We start from the raw sequence: 21,948 nt of genomic DNA, 5'->3' as shown, positions 1-21,948 counted from the left end.
AAATGCATTGCAAGCCAAGAATTAAGAAAATAGGAGCTAAAAAGATATAAAAGAAAATAGCTTTACTATGCATGAAGCTTTAAAAATTCATAGCCCTCTTATAAACACTCCCAAATGGATATAAGTGAATATGTTCAAGTTATGACACGATCTGTGAAATGAAGAAAAATAGGAACCTGCCTTAACTCTTTCAGACAGCCAGTGTATTATTTTCACTCATGACTTTGCAGGTGCTTCATCAATATCCATAATCATCCTATTTACAAAAACCAAGGACAACAGTCAGATAATCAACAGAACTGCACATTCTCTGAGAGAGATACCGGATCTAATAGTCAAAATTGGAAGAAATTTAGAAACATTTTGCTTCTGAGAAAGGCTTATTTGGATATTCATCTGGATGCCACATCTCTTCATTTCAACTTATTTGGAGAAATTGCTTTGTCCACAGGCAAAGAGTAAGCCCAATTATAAACTAATCATGTCAAATAGCGGGAATATCTATGATACCCATAAATATTTGTAACCAGAGATGGACCATACAGCAAATGCACAACAAATACAAACATTATCATGATGTCAGTTGAAACCATGCCTATCCTGATAGATATGTGGCATCTTCCAAAATACACGAGGGTATCGAAAATATGAGGCTGATAATTACAACACAGGTCACCATTCTTCTAGACTGACAGTCAGTAGGTAAACAGGGTACCCAATAGTGCCTAAAACAGCCCTTAGTAGCTGCATGTAGGCAACAGAATCACATAGTGTGTTCAGGAGATGCATCCTGCTGTTGTTTTACCAGACAACTGACTCCACAGCTGAGATGTACAGAACATCAGAAAGGCTCTATAGACTTGTTCATTCCCTAGGGGGATTCATCCCCTGCCCTAGTTTCTGTCCTGCTCTGTGGTTCTCCTTGCCAGATACTTTCTACGGTATTATGCTAAAGGACTCCCTCTGTAGCCTACTGGTCTATGTATCAAGGCCTCTATTGCAAAAGCACGTGAGCAATGTGGGGATCCATATTCTATTTGGTCCTGTTCTGAGCTCCACTGTTTTGAGCTCCATTCAGAATCCATGTCCCATCAGCTCCATCACCATTCCTTCTAAACACAATAGGCTGCTTGGAAAATTTGAGGTTCTGCTTATGAAATTAGAATATTCACTCAGGAAATGGCAGAAAGCGAGAGCACAAGCAGATGTACTGGGGAAAAAAAAAAAAAAAAGAAAAACAAACAAACACCAATGAATCACAGGGCAACTGAGCACAGCTGGGGCAGATATAAAGGTGTGTATAAATCTAAAGAATGTATCATGTCCAGGTTCAAACGGATGAATCACCAAGAGGATTGCTTAAAAGCACTAAGCCTAGTATCTTTGTTCAGCAATTTCAAAAGCTGAAAGCTTCCACTGCTAGAGAAGTCTGGCAGAAAGTTACATGGTGCTCTGGGATCGAGGTATGATTTGCCACCAGCCAGACTGGTAGCAAAAGCTTGAAACATTTTCTGAAGTTACTATGCATCTAAATCATTCTTATCCAAAAACAACTCCACTTGGCAATTATTTCCCTTTGCTCTGTTCTAGTATTTCCCTTTGTTCAGCCACAGATGTGGTCACAAGCATGTGTTTGCTTGAATGAGGCTTTCCTTCTTCTCTAGGTACTTTGCTTCACTTCTGCATATGCTGACAATTTCTTATTATTATGTTAACTGACCAGGTTGATCTTTCCATACTGCCTCTACAAGCCTGAGAGATAGTATCTCTCGTGCACTAGAGAAGAAATGCTTCAAGGCTCTGTTTTCTCATCTGGATTCTTTGGCTAGCCATAAATTCAGCAGTAACCAGAACCACTGCTGGGCAGTGGAATTCAGAGATCAATATTGATAAATTTTTTGAACAGTACTCAAAACATGTTTAGCCTCTACCAAATTTCCCAGTAAATTCACAGGTACTGGGTTGGGTGTGCTCTGCTGGAAACACAAGAATTACCTATGCCATGGAAAAGACCTGTGTGCATGGGAGGTTGAATCCATTCTTGCTCCCTACAAATTATGTAGATCATGCTGGGCTTCTTTGCAGCTGAACACATCTTCCAGCTGAACACCATGAAGTTTCAGTTTATTATTTTTGGATTTTTAGAGGACCTTCATGTTGAAAGTTTGTCCACCATGGCCTGCAATGCCTGCAGTTTATTCAGAAATTGCTTTAAAAACTGTGGACAGTAGCCAAGGCTCAAAGGCAACTCTACCGAGAAGACATCTCTTTATCATTAATTGTAAAGGTGCCTTCAGTGCCTAGTCTCTAGGCACAATTGATCCTATCATTTGGTATATCTTTGAAGGTCTGAAGCTTTGAACTTGTTGGCTGTTCAGCTTCTCCCTAGTTTGTACAAGTTTTGCTGTGTGATGGACTCCTGTCCCCATTACCAGTCTGGCAGAGGCAGCAGGCGACACTGGAGCTGTTCATGCTCTTCCTGGCTGCCCAGCTCCCAGCAGTCTAATCTGACTATCTGTACAGAGATGCCCAGCAGCAAGTTCACAGGTAGCTTATCAGTTTCTGTCTGTATTTGAAAGCCTATCTTATCTTCCTCAAGAAAACAAACAAACAAACAAAAAGACAACAAATCTAACAAAACCCCACAAAACCCCTAAAAGAAAAACAAAAAACCCACACCCAAACAAAAGTAAAAAACAGCAGTTTTTTAAGTAAGTTAAAAAATTATTACATTTGTATTTCAGCTGAAAGGGGTTTGACATCCAATTTCGCTTAGTATTGAAACAAATGTAAAAAATCTTTACCCAAATATATTTATTTTTCAGCCAAGTATATAATTTGCCTAACATACATGTATACTCCCAGCAGGCAAGGTATACATACATTTACGCAATTGCCTGGATTAAATATTAGAAATCCCTATTGTCCCTGGAATTTTTCTCCAGATGCTCTGACATAATTAAATTCAGTTTAAAGTATCCACAGTTGTTCAGTTGGTTAAATTGGTTTATTGCATACTTTGAAATCATAGAATATTATTCCTGTTTCTTTCTCTGTGTGAATCCTTAATTTTATATTACTCCATGCCAGAAACAAATTGAAATAGATGTGCTGAACACATGGATTTGAAACAGTTTGCCCAGTAACAATTGCTTCATGACAGTTTTGTATTCTTCCAGTTCTTCTCCCTTTGGAATAGTTCAGTGGTTTGGCTAGCATTAGTAAGACAGAGATAAAAGTACTGTCTCAAGCTAGATATTATTACTGCAGACTTGATAAAATCTAAACATTTTTGAAACAATGGTCCCCTGAATAATTAAGTGGAGTCTCAAAAACCTCCAAACATTACTGATTTTTACTACACATTTTTTCAAAAGATCATAACTGAATCCTGTTCCTGGAGAGAAGTCAGTTTTGCACTGCAATTGAAAATATTTCAAGAGCAGCAGCTATTCAGAGCAACAGTTCTTTTCAATACACTTCTTTTCAACATTGTTGATTCATAAATAATTACAGAAATTTACATATAAATAAAAGTTTTCTTAAAATTAAATTTCCAGCTTTTATTGGCATCTAACAAAATATTGTAGTCAGGAAATTCATTGTTTAGAGTTCACTACGAGACAAAAAACAATCACTCTGTCTCCAAATAAATAAATAAATAGATAGATAACAGCTGCTAATAATTCTTGCACATCAGCTAGTCATTGCTGTTTTAACTAAAAAAAAGTTTTGTCAGGGAACTATGAAATCAATTTAATATAGAGAAGTTAAAAAAAAAAAAACCCTTTTTAAAAAATGTTTTGTTTCACTAAGTTGTGTTTTGGCAGCTTCACAGTAAGTCTGTTTAGAAAGCTGAAGAGGATTCTTCAAGTGTCATGCTTGTTTAAGGTTTAGGTCTTGATATTAATCTCAATTTATAGACGAAGGGGTCATTAAAAAAAAAAAAAAAAAAAGAAGTCTTAACAAATAACACTGAAATACTTCTGCCATATAGTTTCCATCACCAGTAGTAGAATAGATCTTATAATATTTTGTAGTACAATATTTTTCAAGTGGAGCATAACTATTTGTATGGATAAAGAAAGAGTCTAAATACATAAAATCTTTTTAAAGATTTAAATCATTTATAATACTTAAATGTTGATTTTCTAACTTGTTTTATGGTGAGATGGTTTTATATTTCTTTTTTTCTTTGTTTGCAGCATTTATTAGGAAGTTAATCCAATAGATACATGGAAACCAGTATTGTGCATAGAAAGGGCTCCATAAATTAAGACTTCTAAATGTCCAATAGTTACAGAAGGGAAGATATTAAAAGTATATATCCTAGTTAAAAAAAAAATATATATATCTATCTACTATTGATATATCTGACTAAATTTTTGCATTTTTAAAAAACCAAACACGTATATATCTGCTGCAAATTTACAATTTTGCTCAGGGAAGAAATGTCAGTGCACCTCACCAGAGAGTAATTATTTATTTCTTTTAAGAGCAAGCTTTGTCAAAATATCAGCACTTTCACACAATGTTAAGAGGCAACTAGTATTTTGCTGACTTTGTAAATCCTGTCTTGCCGTCACTGGCAGACTCAAAACTTGATATAATGAATCTTATAGTAGATTTACTGGCACATGCTTTGATTTCCATGTCTTTCTATGGATACAGAGAGGCCACTGGGATAGGTTTTCGGGATTTTCATTCTCTTGAATGGCATGCAAAATTGTTAGAGGCATTACATCTGTAAATGTCTGTACTGTTTCTCTATGGGGACAGTGTTGTAGGGCACAGCCATAATTAAACCAAGTGATGTGAACATGAGCAAACTATATAGTCATGCAACTCGAGCATCTTTCCAAAATATATTCTTAATATTAATCTTGACTTTATATGAACATAACTAGCTTGACAACAGTAGGCTTTTGTTGTTTTTTTTTTTCTTTTAATTTCAGTAAGGAAGATGATAACTACTTCTTTCTCTTGCAAAATATCTGGAAATATTGGAAACATGCCAATAAAGAATTACATATTTAGAATAACAAAACTCCTTAGGACAAATGATCGTCTCTAGCTGCATTTCAATTTGAGCCGAATATTTTGGAAAATTTGGGCCAGATTCTGAATCACACTGTTATGCTGAGACCACAGTGTAATGGAAAAGGTATTTAAAAAAAACCAATTCACATACCTTCTGTTATACAAGCTGAAATTTTGGTCTAGAAGGTGCAGCTTAGGGTAGGCAATTTTTTTTCTTTCATACTCACTCCACAGGGGAAAAATGCTGAGCACAGCCTAGCTGTAGTTTTAATACTGTTATTGAACATTTAGACCACGAATTATTTTAAAATACTCCTTTAAAAAATAGAGAGAAAGATATAGATCAGTTACACAACAGGCATGGAGGAAGGCTACTCATATCTAGTCATTTTTTCTCAGATTCTTAGCACCAATAAAGAACCCACAGAAATCACCTACCCTCCCAGAGGCGCAATATCTTTCTGGGGAAAGTATTTGCACAGAAGAACACTTTGAAAAATGTCATCTGAATACAAAGCTTTGGGAAAAGACTAGTACAGAATTTCTAGTGTCTAAGTTGTGCTTGGGGACTTGACTATGACAATGTTCCATACAGTGCTTCAGGTCGAGATTCTATCAGCATTCAGCTAGTAAAGCCCTATTTATTTCACCTTTATTCTAAAGGTATTTATCCCTTTAGAATTTACGAATTAATTTTTACACCAAAGTGCTCCTGACATAGTGTCTTATCATGAGAAATGTTTTAAATTATTTTTCATTTTACATGGCTTTGAAAGATTATTGTCATTTGTGAATTATGAAAGTTCAGCAAAATATGGCAAAGAGATTAAATGTAAGAAATCTATGGTAAAAATCAAGTATTTAAAATGTCTGCATTACTTCCAGCTTTTTTAAAAAGTATGTTTCAAAGAATTTCAGGAATTAAAAATTGGCACTACAGGTCTGTTCAAGAAGAGCTCATTAGGTCAGGCTATCCTGTACATGAGCACTTATATCTGATTTCATATAATTAGAGAGTTTCATTTGGTGAGATAATGTGGAAGTCTGGCTAATAAGTATTAATTCCAGTTCAAGAGGATTCCAATCTGCACATAGATTAACAGGTCTACAGCCAAAAGGATTCAATTTTGATCATTTAGTCTTATGTAGGCTGTGCATTACACAGGCTACTGAATTTCACTGTATTAAGATAACTGTACACATCCCAGATGTGTCATCTAAAAATATGCTTGGGAATGTATAATTTTTTAGGTCTGTGTGTCTCCATTTTCCTGTTTACAATTTCTTTTCATGTCAGACAAAAATTTGAATGAGATTGACTAACTGTCCCTAACATGCTATTTTGGGTATTTGTGTCCAAGTGTAAAGCATTAAACAGTTTTAAATACCACACAGTCAAAATAGAATGTACCTATAACAGACGTCCTGCTGTGAGGTTGACACCTAGAATGGTGAGAGAGGATTCTTGGGCTTCATTTCCTCAGGAGGACATGGACAGGGGATATTTGGTGTAATGAAAAGGGAAGAGAGACCCACTGAAAAGTTCTTAGGAAGAGTTCATAGAGAATAGCTTTTAGAACAATTTCTGGAAATAGTTCTTAGCCTCCTCCCTCCCCTCCTATGCCCAGACTTTCCTGGAAAGAGACACTGACTCACTGCATATTGGCAGCAGACAAGTATGTCAGAGGCTTCCATTTCTTTGGGAGGATTGTGTTCCTCAGGCTCCTCTGTTGAGTATTGGCTCGGAACATAGATGCAGTCCAGGAACAGCTGGATACAAAATATATTCTTCATGTATATTTGACAAATTAAAACCAGCATGTAACTCCTTAATGACTGGCTACTGAATTTCTGCCCTCAGATGCTTTCTCTTTCCTCCCAGTGTGCTTATCTGGAAGATAAAGTTCACAGCAATATATGTAGAGAAGTGGACCGTAGTCAGTCACAGGCGGATTATGTTCTAGAAAAACATGTTGGAGTTAATCCCCAGAGAGTGAGCCAGCTGCTACTGGCATGTACCCCCAGTACCAGCAGGAACTCCTTGTGGCTGGCTTTAACATGCAGTAGTTAATACTGCAGCAGGAGAGGGCTGAGATGGGTGCATGCAACAGGGGGAGTGAAGGGGGATGAGCTGAGTGATGGACACTACCAATCACTTGTCCAAATTGTGTGCCTGTCCCATACTCAGAAGAACAAGTGGAACAAGGACCTTTCTCAGTTTTAGGCATCCCTCTGGAAAGAGCATGAGATCTTGGGGTGTTCCTTGGGAGCTGGGGACGCTGAGAAACTTACACAAATTAAGAATTAAAGACAGTTGCTATAGAGGTGTAACCATAGTCCCTATTCCACACCTTAACGGACCTGACCAGCCTCACCTGCAGTTTCCACCCATGTCTTCTTGGCCATAGACTCAGCAGCTGCATTTCAGCTGAGTTCTGTACACCTGGGCCTTCCCTGAGGTATTCTGTGGATATAATCTCCAATTCTGTCTCCTGGATAGCTCCAGACCAATGTTGAAAGAAACATTTTCTCCAGTCCTGTCTGTGGCCCCATTTGCTGCTGCTGCTCCTGACTGGTCTTCATGGATGGACCTGGGTTTGATTCAGCACCTCACCTTGCCTGGGGATCACTGGGTAGCTGACTCTTACTGTCACCAACCCAAGACTGCTCAGGTGCCACAGGACTGCACTCCACCAGCAAAAACACGGACTGTGCTAGGGTCACCCTCAGTGCTCAGACAAACATAGAAGCAATCCCCCAGAGAATTCATCTCTCCTTTCAACCTTCTGTAACCCTGCTCCCAGACTCACAGCTGTGTTTCTCAACAGCTTTCTTGGCAAAGTGAAGAGACACCATCTTGATCTGATGTCCAGGATGTAGGAGTTTGATACTCTTCTCCTGATACACACATTGAGCATCTCTGCTGCTCCCTAATTCCCTGCTGACTATGTGTCGTGGTTTAAGCCCAGGCCGTAAATTAGAACCACGCAGTCTACTTCCCCCCCCACCTTTCTTGCCCCCGCTCCCGAAGGGACAAGGAGGAGAATCAAAAGAATGCAGCTCCCACGGGTTGAGATAAGAACAGTTTAGTAACTAAGGTATAACACAAATCACTACTGCTACCACCAATAATAATAATGATAAAGGAAATAACAAGGGAAGAGAATACAACCGCTCACCAACCGGTACCTCGCCCCCACTCCACCGTGATCCAGCCCTTCCGGGTAATTCTCAGTTACATCCTGGGCATGACGTGCTGTGGTATGGAATACCTCTTTGGCTAGTTTGGGTCAGGTGTCCTGTCTCTGCTTCCTCCTGGCTTCCTATCCTCCCTGGCAGAGCATGAGACTCACAAAGTCCTTGGTCAGGGTAAACATTTTGACCAGCAACTGAAAACATTGGCTTTATCAGTATTATCCCCAGGCCGAAAGTCAAAACACAGCACTGCACCAGCTACTAAGTAGAAAAAATTACTGCTACTGCTAAACCAGAACACTATGAAACTGCTGGAGCATGATGAGAGTGTACTGGATATGTCCTGGGACTCTTAATTTCCTTTGTGGAGGAGGAGCATGACATGATATCCACAAACCTGAAGGAAACAGAAAGCACAAAAGAGGAGGGCACACCACAAGGGAGGAAAGAGATGTCATGACTACCATTTAAGCTTACATGACGTTCACAGCTTTATAGTTTTATTGACTTATTAAAAAACCTAGAGTCTGCCTTTTCAGCAGTTCAGTTCATCTGCTTATTCTGCTGAACTATTTTTGGAGAATTTACTTTGTTGTTTAACTTGCATTATCTTTTGAATGTATTCATTCATTCTGCTCTAATTTTGCCTTTTTAGTTATGCAAGATTTCCATCCTTTCACAACAGATTTCTGGTTTGTGTAAATTCAGTCTTGATCTTCTTATACTGGTTGTAGATATTGATGGTACTAGATCAGTAGTCTACTTTTCTTAATATCTCTATTATTGCATTACCTTACCTCATCTGCCAATTTTTCCATAAGCTTTTAAAAACTACATGAGTGGTAAAACAAAAATAAACCAAATTTTGGATATAGCTCCTAAAATCAAATGCTTTGGAGTATACAAGTTATTTTAACATTGAGTATGTAAGAGAAGATCTACGTAAATAACTCACATTTTCCTAAGATGCAGGCTTTTTTCACTATGTAGTGAATCATTTTTCTTTATTTATTTAGGACCCAAGCACTCTAACCTTTTACCTTATACACACACTAATTTCCTTCAGAGCTTGTATTTGGAGTCACTCAAAAGAGAAAAGCCTAATTGTCCCAAGAAGATAGCTTGCTTCAGGACTGTCTGTATTGCTAGAAATAGATATAATTTGGACCAGGTTTTGCTTTTTCCATCCTGAACAATCTTTCAGACCTATGCCAGTGACTTCATGGCCTCTGTTCTCTCTAAAAAATCATAAATCTTTTGTGTCAGTCTGAAAAACAAACCTCTGATGGTCTGTGATGGTCTATGTGCCACTGGATATATTCCCCTTTTTTCATTAGTTCCTAACAAATGACTGCTGTGCTAAGGTAAGCGCCTTAGCTTAAAAAAAACTTTAAGAAGCATACAGGAAAGACAGGGATGTGAATTGCTGTTCTCACATTATCTGGCATACATTCATAAACTTTTGGGTATGGGCTTCTTGAAAAGGTTTCTCTGCTTCACTGCCCGTGGGATCTCAGTTCAACCTTCCTTCTTTTCATCTAAAAGAAGAAAAAGGTGAGTAGTGTTGTCTGCCAAGGTCACTTTTATCATCTTTCGTTCCCCTGCTGAACGCTGATGCTTCACCAGAAAGCAGGAGTGTGGTGGAGGAAGTGGTCTTGGTCTGCTGATACTTAATTAGAACATTTATGCTTAAAGGCAGTGAACAGTCAAGATAAGAACTTGGTAGCTTAAAATAAAAAGAAATCTCTCAGAATGACTCCATAGTGTATCCCCTCAGTCTCCATGACTCACCCATGGATGAAAAGCTAGTGCCTTTAACATTTTCACATGCCTCTTCACTGACAATGGTACAGCTCAACTTACCATGTCCCACTAGAAGTAGGTCTAAAGCCAAAATTAGTGCCTCCTAACCCCCCCAAAAAGTGCAAACTTATAATACCTTTAAAGTTTAAAGTTAACTTTATCTACAGTCCACATAGTGTTACTTTAAATAGAGGTCACCTTTCTCTCTTCTCTTTGCTTTTCAGCTCTCATCCATTTGTTACTCAATTCTTTCTTCCTTGGATCAATATCTTCAGGTTCAAAAGTTAAACTCGGGAAGTTTAGCTGTTTCTCGTCTATCTGTTCTCTTTGAAGAGCTGTATTGTGACTAAAAACCTGTTTTGAAAATATATCAAAATTATCAAATTAACCTGAAATAAAAGTTCAGTTTCTTTTTTATGCTTAAGTTAGCTAAGTAAGTTAAGTTAGAAGGGCCTTCCCCTTCAGTTAGAGGGAAGGAGCAGACACAATTTATGTATTTTTAAGAGGAAACTCTTGAAACCATATAGATTTGCTTTTGTTTTGACTTCACTCATATCCATACTATCTGGAAAACAAATAAATCATCTTCTTACCTCAATATTTCTTTTCATTTTTCCCACATGTTATCTTGAGGCTTGTTATTACATTACTTGCTTTTTCTGTTACAAGCCTGGAGACTGATATCTGGCTTTTTTTAGAAAGTCCTTCCCCCCAGTCAGTTGACCAGAGCCAATCAAGTAAATGATCACCTTTGCTAGGCTGTGAGAGCATGAAGGGAAGAGCAGGCTTTTTCTGTTCAGGGACAAATGTCTGGGATCCAAACAGAAGCAGCATTATTTGTGTGTTGCTGAATGGAAAGTGTGTATTTGTGTGAAATCTCATATTGATATGAATTCAACAAAGCCAGCTTTCCTAGGGAGAGGTAAAACTGCTACAGGTACCAGGTGTACGCTTTGAATTGCCTGACAGTAATCTCTAAACCTAAAGAATGTATTTATTTAGATGTTTAACTATCTATTTCTAGTGACTTCAGATCAAAGATCTTGTACCTGTGGAATGCACTGAGACTCAAAACTTCCCATGGCATTTCAAAACACACTGAGGGATGCAGATCAATATTCATCAGCAAGCACCACAGTATTTATCACAGCCTGAAAAAAATTGAAATGCTCTGCCAGAAAGGACTGTCTCTGAAATTAAAATCAGAAAGCAAAAATTTTTATGAAAAACTATCTTTAAACCTTATAATCTATTTAGAAAATGCATTTCTAAGAAGATAATCAGAAACTAGATTCTTTTGAGTCATATGCTTTTGACACATTTTCAACACAATAGATGAGCTAAAACTTGGGGAACCAAAAGTTATGCTAGAAAGGAAGAGAAAGTGACTGAAGACAGTCTTATTTGTAGTGAGAAAAGCTGTGCTTTTGTTTACAGGGAAGGAATGGAGACAAGGATTACTACCTTCTTTACTGCTCCACACTTTCTTTATTGTCAGCAATCCAGTCTTTGGTGTGGGTTCATGTCAGATATCAACAGCGGATTATACATTTTTCACAGTCTGTTTCTGTTCCATAAAGGACTTCTGTTTCAAGTCCTTTATGATGCTATGGTTAGCTGACAGTTAAGTCAGCTTTTTCCTTTTCCAGATTATAACAGCATGATCCTTCTCCTTTTGCCAGCACTCATCTGATCCTACCATGGGGTGGTTCTGAAAGTAAGTTCAAGCTGCAGTAAAACTAACTCAGCAAGAAAAATCACAGATAGGGTCACTCACCTCTGGGAACAGGTTCACTCTGGGGATCTTGCATGTGCCAGTGCATGGCAACAGGTAGGTTTATAGCCTCCATCCGGCCGACATGATGAGGAAACAACTGCAAGCAGGTCTGCCTTAAATCAGCTTAAATTGTGGAAATATATCATTAAATATGCTTTACAGCAAAAAATTAAGGACAGTTTAATATATTAGTGTTTTGAGGGATTAAAATAATCTACAGGTTGTGATTCTAACAGAAAACTGAATGAAAGGAATTGTAGGTGGACTAACCTGAAAAAAAAATTACCAAAGTTACTTCATAATCCTAAAAGTGGCAATCAATTTAGTTCAGATTTCTCTTCTGGAGAAGACTGATTTTATGCTTTAATTTTATAAACACCATACAGACAAACAGTAAAATAATGAACTGCTACCGTGAAACTGGGCCATAGACCTTGGGAATCTGAATGATTTTTTTAAAAAAATGATAAATTGAAAAATATTTCATTTTCTTAATGGGCTTTATTGGTAATATTTCACTTCAACCCAAGTTCACATACCACTTTCAGGAGTTTCAGTTCAAATTCTTCTCTCTCTTCTAGATGGTAGTTTTGTATAAACCAGAATTGTTGATTATAAATCTCCTACAGCAAATTGAAAAAAGAGATTAGAAAAGAATGGAGAGTAATTTATATGGGACATCTGACTCATAGGAAGGAAATTAGTCCTGATCAGATAAAAATTCAAAGAATGAAGAATTTGCTTACTTTTACTCAGTCTGATTTATGGGTCTTTAGCCTTATTATAATTTTGTATTGATTACAAAGCCTTTGCATAGGTTAATGATAAAGGCTAAAAGTTCCTCAATAGTGAAAAGGATTGAAAAGATGGATTTCTTCATTTAAAACAGACATTATCGACAATGCTGATTCTAGCACCCTTGGGCACTAATGACCAAGACTTATAATGAATGTGAATTTAGAAGTTATTGCATGAGAGAGCGACAGGAATAGATCTAATGAAGGTTACTGTGCTTCCATCTAATTCAGATGAAAAATACAGTTATGCTTTAGTCTCTGTATGCAAAACGAAACCAAGTTTGTTAGACATCTAATATTTTGCTATATGCTAAAAATTACTTACAAGTAAAACAGCATGCATTAACTATTTCAACAAATAATGTTATCTCCTGATTCTTAAGAATGCAAAATAAATGGAAAAGTTTTGTTTTGTGACAACATTTTTTTGTGTTATATTAACTCATAAAAGCTTTGTTTTCCAAATGGAAATAATGAGTTCATCAATGTATAATGTGGAACAAATGCCACTGTCAACTTTAAAAGAAAACTTACAAATTCTAGACTAGAGACTTTATGTCTGCTGCTCTTGAGTTAAAATGACTTGCCAGACTTATATGTTAAGATCCTTGGTTACATTCTATTTCTCACATATACAGGTTTCTTAAAATATGAGCAGTTAAACATAATATGTTGGATTCATTTCCTAATATATCGTTAACCATGCAGAATTCTCTCACTAATGACATTAGGCAGACTTCTTAATTACTTTCTGCCAATAACAGTAATACTATTCCTTTGTTTCTTGCATCTTGATATTCCCTGTGCATTTTTAATTGCTATTTGTGATAATACGTGTATTATTACAATGATCATTAGAATATATGAAGTCAAAAAAAGAGGATTTGAGATCAAATTATTTCACAGAATCACAGAATCATAGAATATTAGGAATTGGAAGGGACCTCAAAAGATCATCTAGTCCAATCCCCCTGCCGGAGCAGGAACACCTAGATGAGGTTACACAGGAAGGCGTCCAGGCAAGTTTTGAACGTCTCCAGAGAAGGAGACTCCACAACCTCCCTGGGCAGCCTGTTCCAGTGTTTCCTCCAAACAAGTGTCATTTACCTGTTTCAGCAAGTTTCTTTATAACAGCATCTATGGTTAGTGCATTAGGCAGAAAGCAAAAACAACAGCTCAGTACAGTGTTTCAAAGAGGTCTTAACTGCAACATGTTATGGCATACTACGTAATATGGACAGTGACTTCATTTTCCTTAGAGAAACTGGTGGAAATTCTGTCATGTAAGGATAGAGTGAATACAGCACAAGAAAGTTACTCTGAGAGATAAAGAAATGTAATGATGGCTTGATTATGACCACCCTTCACATACAGACTCAGAAATCCCAGTCACTGATGATGTGCCTTTGTAGATGCAAGCTAGACGTAAATTTGCAGTTGGCTTGTCTCCTGAGTGAACATCATTTTCCTGTTCCACATCACCCTGTGGCATGTAGTTCAAGTTCAGTCCTTGGTAGTTATCCTCAAGGTCCTGCCTCAGGTCTGATACAGGCTTCTTGAGGTACTTAGCGGTGAAACCTACACAATTGCATTTCACTAAAAGAAATTACTGTCAAAATGCAGAGGTGAGACACAGGAGGACATTAAGAATTTGCTGCTAGAATTTATAGCATAGTACAGAACCTTCCTATGATACTAAGCAATTCTCCAAATTTAAGTGATTTTACTGGCTATGTCTATGCTGTCAGGTAACAGCTTGTGAGTTGTCTGCTGGTTTCAGCTCCCATTACCCACATTGCGTACGCATTACTTCACTCCATGGCTCAGCATTAAGGAAAACCACATATGTCCCTCCAAAACAAACCTCAAGTTCTGTGGATAATTCATTCCAAGAACTGCTTCCAAAAGGCAACACAAACCAGACAGCTGAAGGCTTGGATTTCTCTGCCCTACAAAGTCCCTCAACAGCAGGCTTTTCTTTTTTGAAACACTTTCCCATGCCTGGTTATCACATCTCAGAGCCTGCAGTGTGCTGCTCCAGTTTCATGTTTTAAAAACCAAACGGTGGGTTGCAGCACAGCCCTCTTTTTTTTTTTTTTTTTGGACACTTTGAACTAAAAGCAAACAAACAAAATGGCAAGAGGTTCTTTAAGCAAGTAGACCACTGTATGTGGCTTAAAAGAGATGCAGGCCATTGTACTACGTAGTGGAGATTTGTTTAGCACTTTCTTCTATGTGTTGCTATTGCTGACAGTAGACAGAAGCACTCATCACCACTTTGCATGAAGGATCTCCTTCTGCATTTAGCTGCATTCTGTATTTAGCTGCAATGACTGTACTGTAACAGTAAACACATTGTCAGACTATAAGATTTGGTATTCAGTTTTGCACTTCCACCAAAGATATAAAGCGTAATGACAGGGAATATGTTGAAAAATATTCGCTGGTCACTCAGCGGTGAGCCTGCTAATGTGAGGAAGTACAGGATTTATCTGTCCAGATTCAGACTAAATATCTACCTCTGGATATTCCATCTTCTTCTACATTTATTTATTTCTCTACATTCATTATGATGGGAGCTGCAGTAACTTTGATGCAGGGCAGTATTCAGTTGTCTAAACAGAAGTGCCAAAAGCCACTGGAGATGCTCTAGGATGTCCAAGAAATCCTTAAAGGGTTTTATAAGCATAAGTCTTCTTGGTTTTGTTTTCTTTTTTTTTTCTTTTTTTGGTAAGGCAACTGTATGCCAAGTGAAATACCTCCTCCCCTGCACCTAAAATATCTGTAGATAGCTATGTTTAACCAACTGAACCCTAGCTGTAGATATAAACCATACAGATATGAAAAACTAAGTGGAATTAATGATGCCTTACATATCATCTGTTATTATCTTCTTAAGCTCACCATTTAAGCATCAGCATAATGCCATAATCAGTGAAGCCTGTTCTCTGTGCTATTTCATTAATTTCATTGGTAGGGCAACAGTTGTACATATGTTTGTGTAACAATAGATTCCATAATGCTAAAACATGCATTCTAAATGAATAATGTTGCATCTTCTCTTCTTTCCTCATGAACCTTGTAGAAGATTTTGCTTCACTGGAAGAGAAGCTTGAAATATTCAGAATTCACCTGAGTAAACTGATTTTTGATTCAGATACTGCAAACCACTCTGCAATGCTAGATAATTTATTTTTGTCTAAAATTAAAGCCTAAAAATCCCCAAAGCTTCATTGGAAAAATGGTTGAAAATTTTGACATTCTTCAGCCTCTGTGGAACAGCTGTTAATTTCTCCTTCATTAAATGAAAACTAAACAAAATAAAGCAGAGGTACATTTTTCACTAGGTTGATTCCCGACTTAATTTTCAGCAGAAAATATCTTATATCACTGTTCACAACTTCAAAAATTATGTAGTCAAAGAATTGTAAGGCAGTGTAAGTATTCTTTCCCTCTGTACTACTTGTAGTGAAATCCAGTGGGGTTTTTCTCTTTGCTTGTTTGCTCATGACTAATGTGGAATTGTGAAACATTTAATACTTACAGAATCGCTGAATCACAGAATTGTTGGGGTTGAAAGTGATCTCTGACATCACCCATTCCAACTCCACTGATCTTTTCCTTTTCACTTACTGTGCAATGAAGAGGGCAAATGTTGCATTACATCACAAAAACACACAGATTTCCTGAAGAGGGTGAATACATACACTGCTACATGTGTACTGTAAGAAGGGTATAAGTTCAAGCACAGTACAGCATATGCTTTCCTTTTAGGGACAACCCTATGTTTACCAAGAAAGAAGACATATTCTTCTCCCTTTATTGACTCTTCATGCCGACAGCACATGAACTTCACATGGAAGAATATTCGAAGAATAATATTTTGTGATTATTTTAAAGATTGATGTCTTAAACACACTAGCTGGGGAATGATCTGACATATACTGAATATTTTTTTCTCATATATAACTACTCTTTTGCTAAAGGAATACATATATTATTTAAAGTAGGAAATGCAAATTTCCACAGCAACTGCTACATATAAACAGAAACATGTCCAAGGTGTTTATATACAGCTCATGATCTAGTTAATATAGCTATGTTTTGAAATATTTTTCATGATATTCTGTAGTTATGAATAAAACTTGGGAAAAAAACTCAAAAAAACAAAAAGCATACCACCAAACAGTAAAAAGGATGAGACATCTATTAGAAGCTTTAAAATTTCCAGATGGTAAAAGATTGGCTAATTAAAAAAAAAAAAAAAAAAAAAAAAAAAGTCTTGTAAATAACATTTTAATTTAGGGAATGAAAATGCGAAGTGAAGGTTTTGAGGGGTTTTTTTCTTTTTTTTTTGTTAAAATCAATTAATGATTTTTGTCTTAAGGTTAACTGCATAAAGTTATTATTGTGAATTAGAGGAATCAAACTAATATTATGTCTTCCTTCATACTACAATAATATGTTGATACTAGGCAGTGTTGGTATTTCCTTGACACAGTAAGGAGATTGCCCTAGCTCTTGCTAGCTGCAAAATCCTGAACTCATTGCTCTGGTGTTACTGTCCCTTAATTCCTCTAAATCATTATGCTACTCTTCTTTTCACCTTTTCTTACAAATTCTTCAGTTTACTTTGTCAGTTGCATCCAAATTTATTTTCTGCTTCCCCAAAATATTGTTGCTTCTTAATAACATCTATCAATTCATGGCCAACATGCCTACATGTCAGCCTTTTGCAGTTATCTTATTATTGTAAATTACATTTCCAAGTTAACATTTAAACATTCATGTACAATGCATCATGGTTTTGGTCTATTCATCTGACCTTTACATATTTCATTAACATCTCATAAAGCTTCTTCTTGATCTTTCTTATGAATTTTGGGACAGAACTTCAACTAGTTATTTGTGCTTTTATTCACAGCTCATGTGTTATAAGATCCCAAAAATTAGCTTACGCTTAATGATTGAAATAATTACTTGCCCTTCTAAGAAGAATTTTGCATACAACTTTAGAGGAGTGCTGTCTTGCAGAAGTTACATTCCACTTTTTTTTTTTCCTATCATCTGAAACACTGTTCCATCTTCAACTCAAATTCTTCCTCTTATTTGAAGCTCATAGAAAAATGCTTGTACCATAAAAGCCATATTTGAATCTTCCAAAACAATATAAGAATGATGCACAGCAATAAATCCACTTCTTCCTTCTTTCTGAGTCTTTGACAGTGTTTGCATCCAGCAGGATTCCCACAGCAGCTCATTTGGCAGCTTCATTTCCCTTGAAGACCCACATTAGTCCTGATATATGTTACTCAGCAGATAGAATATAATTCAGCAAGGTGTTTGAGGTTAGACTACAGTTACACAAACACTTTCTGGTTTTGTTTCAAACTAGTCCATTATTAGATAATGTTCAATTTAAAATGTTTAAGATGTTTAAAGTTAAAGGATGGCCCTTGGTAGGCAAGCATCTACTGCTCAAGAGTTATAGCCCATTTTAGTGATATTTTTAAAATCTCTGTAGAAAAGCTCCATGCCAAATGAAAATCTTCCATGACTTTAGGTTTGACTCATTAAATGTAGCTTAAAGGCTTTTGCTGAATATTGGAAGGTAATTGTGCTGTTGCTGTAGCTATTCTGGAGAACATAACAGGTCAGCTTTCAAGGCTGCCAGTACCATTACCTATCGCAAGATTCATGTGTCTTTAGAAGATCTTAAAAAGCATTAAAATATTCTGCTGCTATTATACTACAATGAGATGCTGTAATATTTATCACAATGTCTGGTGAAATTCTTTTACTGATTAGTTTTTTCTAAAGCAGAGCAGGACAGTATTTTAAATTGCATCCACTCACTACATTTCACATTTGGTACTGGGGACAGGTAATGTGAAACTTGGCATCTTTGCTTTATGCAAACGTTATATTTGGATTTTAATACATATATATATACAGATAGATATATAATATATATATTGGATTGTAATTCGCAAGCAATTTATCTTCTGTTCTGCTGCAGTTCTTGTTTTTCTTCAGGAAAAAACCCTCTGAGTCTCAGCTGAAAATTCTGAATTTTACCATTTTTCATCAAAATATAATTCGTATGATTTTGATACTAAGATAGACATTTATCAGAGACAATTTGAAATAATTGGAAAACTTTTATGTCTTTTCTGTAACACAACTCCAGCTTCTAGCATGTGAGGAAACTAAAACCAAAAAGATTTGCTTTTTGCTTTGATCTATTCTGCTTCAAATATTTGGGTAGCTCTCATTGCAAGTTTACTGTGAACTACAAAATTAATTTAGAAGAAAGGATAACTTCCATTACTGACTATGATATGTGAAAGGTGACATATATGTATATCCTGATGCATAATGGACAAGAGAACCTCATTATTTAAATAGGAAGAACAATGTAGGTGTAAGAATTAAATTTATAGTTAATATTATATTTTATAACAAGTGATATCCTGGATGTTTAAAATGTTTAAGGCCATATCTTTCACTACTGTGACAGTGCATCTCTAAATACACTGGGAACAATCTACCCCATTACACCTATAGCAATAAGTGAATGGCATTGTTGAATAGATGAGAATTGAATTTTTCACTGTCTGTTGAAATTAGTCTTTTTAAATATTGAAAAACCTCACTTATGCTCCAAAAAACTGACCCAAACCATTTTTTTTTGTCATTGTTCTACTTAACAAAACTTCCCTGAAAAAAACATCTTGATAAACATTCTTTGGTGAGCTACGAAACATTCATTCAGTGAAGTGCTGAGTGACTGATCTTTTTCTAGACAGGTTGCCAAACATGCATGATAAGGAGAAGTTGTATTCCCTCTTTCTCAACATCTATTACCATTCTTCCTCCTTGTATGTACACTTGAATTATACTTGTAGAGTTAATTTTCATCAGTTCCAGGCAGGCAAGATCACTGGATTAATAAATCCACAAAAAAAAAAAAAAAAAAAAAAAAGCAGTATATTCTGCTAAGTCCAGCAGCAACCAAGACAAATTCATTGTAGAAGGTTTTTCAGACAACATGTTTGACTTCAGCTAGCTCTTCCCTTAATGCATTTTTTTCAGAGCTACAGGAAGGAGATTTGAGTACATCCAGCAAGTTCACAAAGAGCAGCTTTCAAGCTGCTTTTAGAGAAAAGAGTATTTCTATCACAACCACCAAAAAAGTCATTCCTTTTAAAAATGAGGTTTCTCTGTAGTTTCTGTTAAGCTAGCTTAAAAGAGGATAACACCATGACTAAAGTGCTTATACTTCATCACAGTCTTTTTGAATACTACTACTAATAAAAAATCACCAGTTTATTCATCTTTCATAATGATACAGAGGAAAGAAGTACCTTAAACAATGAATAATAATGCAGAATCTCAGACTGTAAAATCAATATGTCAGCTCAGTACAGCTTCTATTAATGCTGCTGTTCCAACAGTAGAGTTTACCATCTGAATTACATATGTATTGACCTAATTACATAAATATTGACTTTGCTTTATATGCAGCCTTTTTCAGTCTCAGTGTAATTACAATGTCAATATTTGTTGCATGTAATAACACTGAATTTAGACTTGTTAATTTTAATTGATAGTGGCATGCCACAAGCTGTTGTATGGGATAAGACAGTTAGTCTAGAAGTATGCACAGCAAATACAAGCAGCTGACAATGCTACCAAATCTGAATTGTCTCCAAGACCTTCTGTCTCCAATTGTTTAAGCAAGCAGAGGAAACATAATGTGTGATTACAGCCTTCTTCCGTAGAAAGCGCTGTTTAGAGATATTTACTCTGATCCAAAAAAGTACAAATATTCAGCAGGGAACTCAGTAAATGAGTTCCTTTTTAAAGTTAGCTTTGCAATTTTGCCTATCAATGTTGCAAAGTCTCTTTAAGTTGTGCTGAAATGAAGAGTTTACATAGCAACAGGTATACTTCACTGCATACCTTCCACCAGGTTTATGCTATTTTGGAATAATATTGGGACCCAGACACAAAAAATTTCACATTAAATTGTTTCATTTTTCCTTCAAATCCAAGGAAGATATGAGCAGTAGACTTCTAGGTACTACTGGGATTTTCACAACTGTTCACTTCAGTCTGCAAATATTTGTTGAGATTTATTTCTACAAGAACAACTTTGTTCAGAGCTGGCAGACCGCTGAACTACTTTCAACACTTCTAGATGCATTTCTAAAGGATTTTGAATTTGGCAGTAACATCAGGATTACAAACTAAACTGTGACAGTCTGTGTGCTGAGGATATTTAAATTTGTTCTAGCTATAACATGTTGCCAGTAGTGACACAGCATGCATCATACTGTGTTTTCTTATTTGTCTCAGCAGGGATGCCAGACAAGATGGACCTCAGTGACGTAAAGCAAATCCATCAAACCAAAGATGGCAGCACTTTAGACACAACTGGAGCAGGATGTACAACAACGGCTGATTATATGACATTTATGCTGATTAGTTTGGTAACACTATTTCTCAGTCTTTGGTAACTGTTTAGCTCTGGCTTGATATATGTGTCTCATTGTCATCTATTTATCCCTACTCATAGGCCTTGAATAAGAAATCTGGTGGATATAGCAATATTCATGATAGCTTATATAATATCAGCCTTCTGATCTTAGGCCTGAACATGAACAAATTTGTGTATATTTTTCCTGTGGTCTTTTTTTAACACCTGTATAGTCACACAAAATCATGTTTCCTTTTCAAATATTTTATGTTAAAAATAGGTTGACTATGACAATCTTTCTCTTAAAAACAATTTGTAAAAAAGAGATCAGAGAAACATGGAGTCATGGAGGGGCTGCTGGAGATCGTCTAAACCAACCCTGTGCTCAGAGCAGAGTCAAGTAGAGCAAGCTGCCCAAGGCGAAGTGCAGTTGGTATTTGAATGTCCCCAAGGATGAAGACTGTGTAGCCTCTCTGGGCAACCTGTTCCACTCATCACAAAAAAAAGTTTTTTCTTACATTAAAATGTTATCTACCATATTTCAGTTTGTGCTCATTGCCTCTTGTCCTGTCACTGGGCACCACTGAGAAAAGTTTGGTTGCATCTTCTTTACTCCCCTTATCAGTAATTTATACACTTGAGAAATCCCCCCTGTATCTTCCCTTCTCTAAGCCAAACAGTCCCAGCTGTCTCACCATCTCCTTGTATAAGACTTGTTCCCATCCCTTTGCATCATCATGGCCCTTTGCAGGACTCTGTACAATATGTCCACGTCTCTCTTTTCCTTGGGACCCTGGACATAGGCACAGCACTCTAGGTATGGTCTCACTAGTGCTGAGCAGAGGGAGACAATC

The 21,948-nt window shown here is 36.5% G+C and overlaps 1 protein-coding gene across 1 annotated transcript in view; it reads left to right on the top strand.

Annotated features, from left to right (window-relative positions):
- GPC5 (glypican 5) overlaps positions 1-21,134 on the top strand; it is a gene marked incomplete at both ends in the record, with an annotated part of 674,493 nt that extends 653,359 nt beyond the window's left edge. The window contains 1 exon segment of the mRNA XM_080612532.1: positions 20,974-21,134. Within this exon segment, the coding sequence (XP_080468658.1) occupies positions 20,974-21,134 (161 nt within the window).
- Positions 21,135-21,948: the final 814 nt, after the last annotated feature.

The sequence above is a fragment of the Psittacula echo genome (assembly GCF_963264785.1).
Source record: "Psittacula echo genome assembly, chromosome: 3".
In the NCBI taxonomy this organism is placed as follows: Eukaryota; Metazoa; Chordata; class Aves; order Psittaciformes; family Psittacidae; genus Psittacula; species Psittacula echo.
The sequence above is the reverse complement of the archived record's forward strand: the minus strand, read 5'-3'. Positions and strand labels throughout refer to the sequence as shown.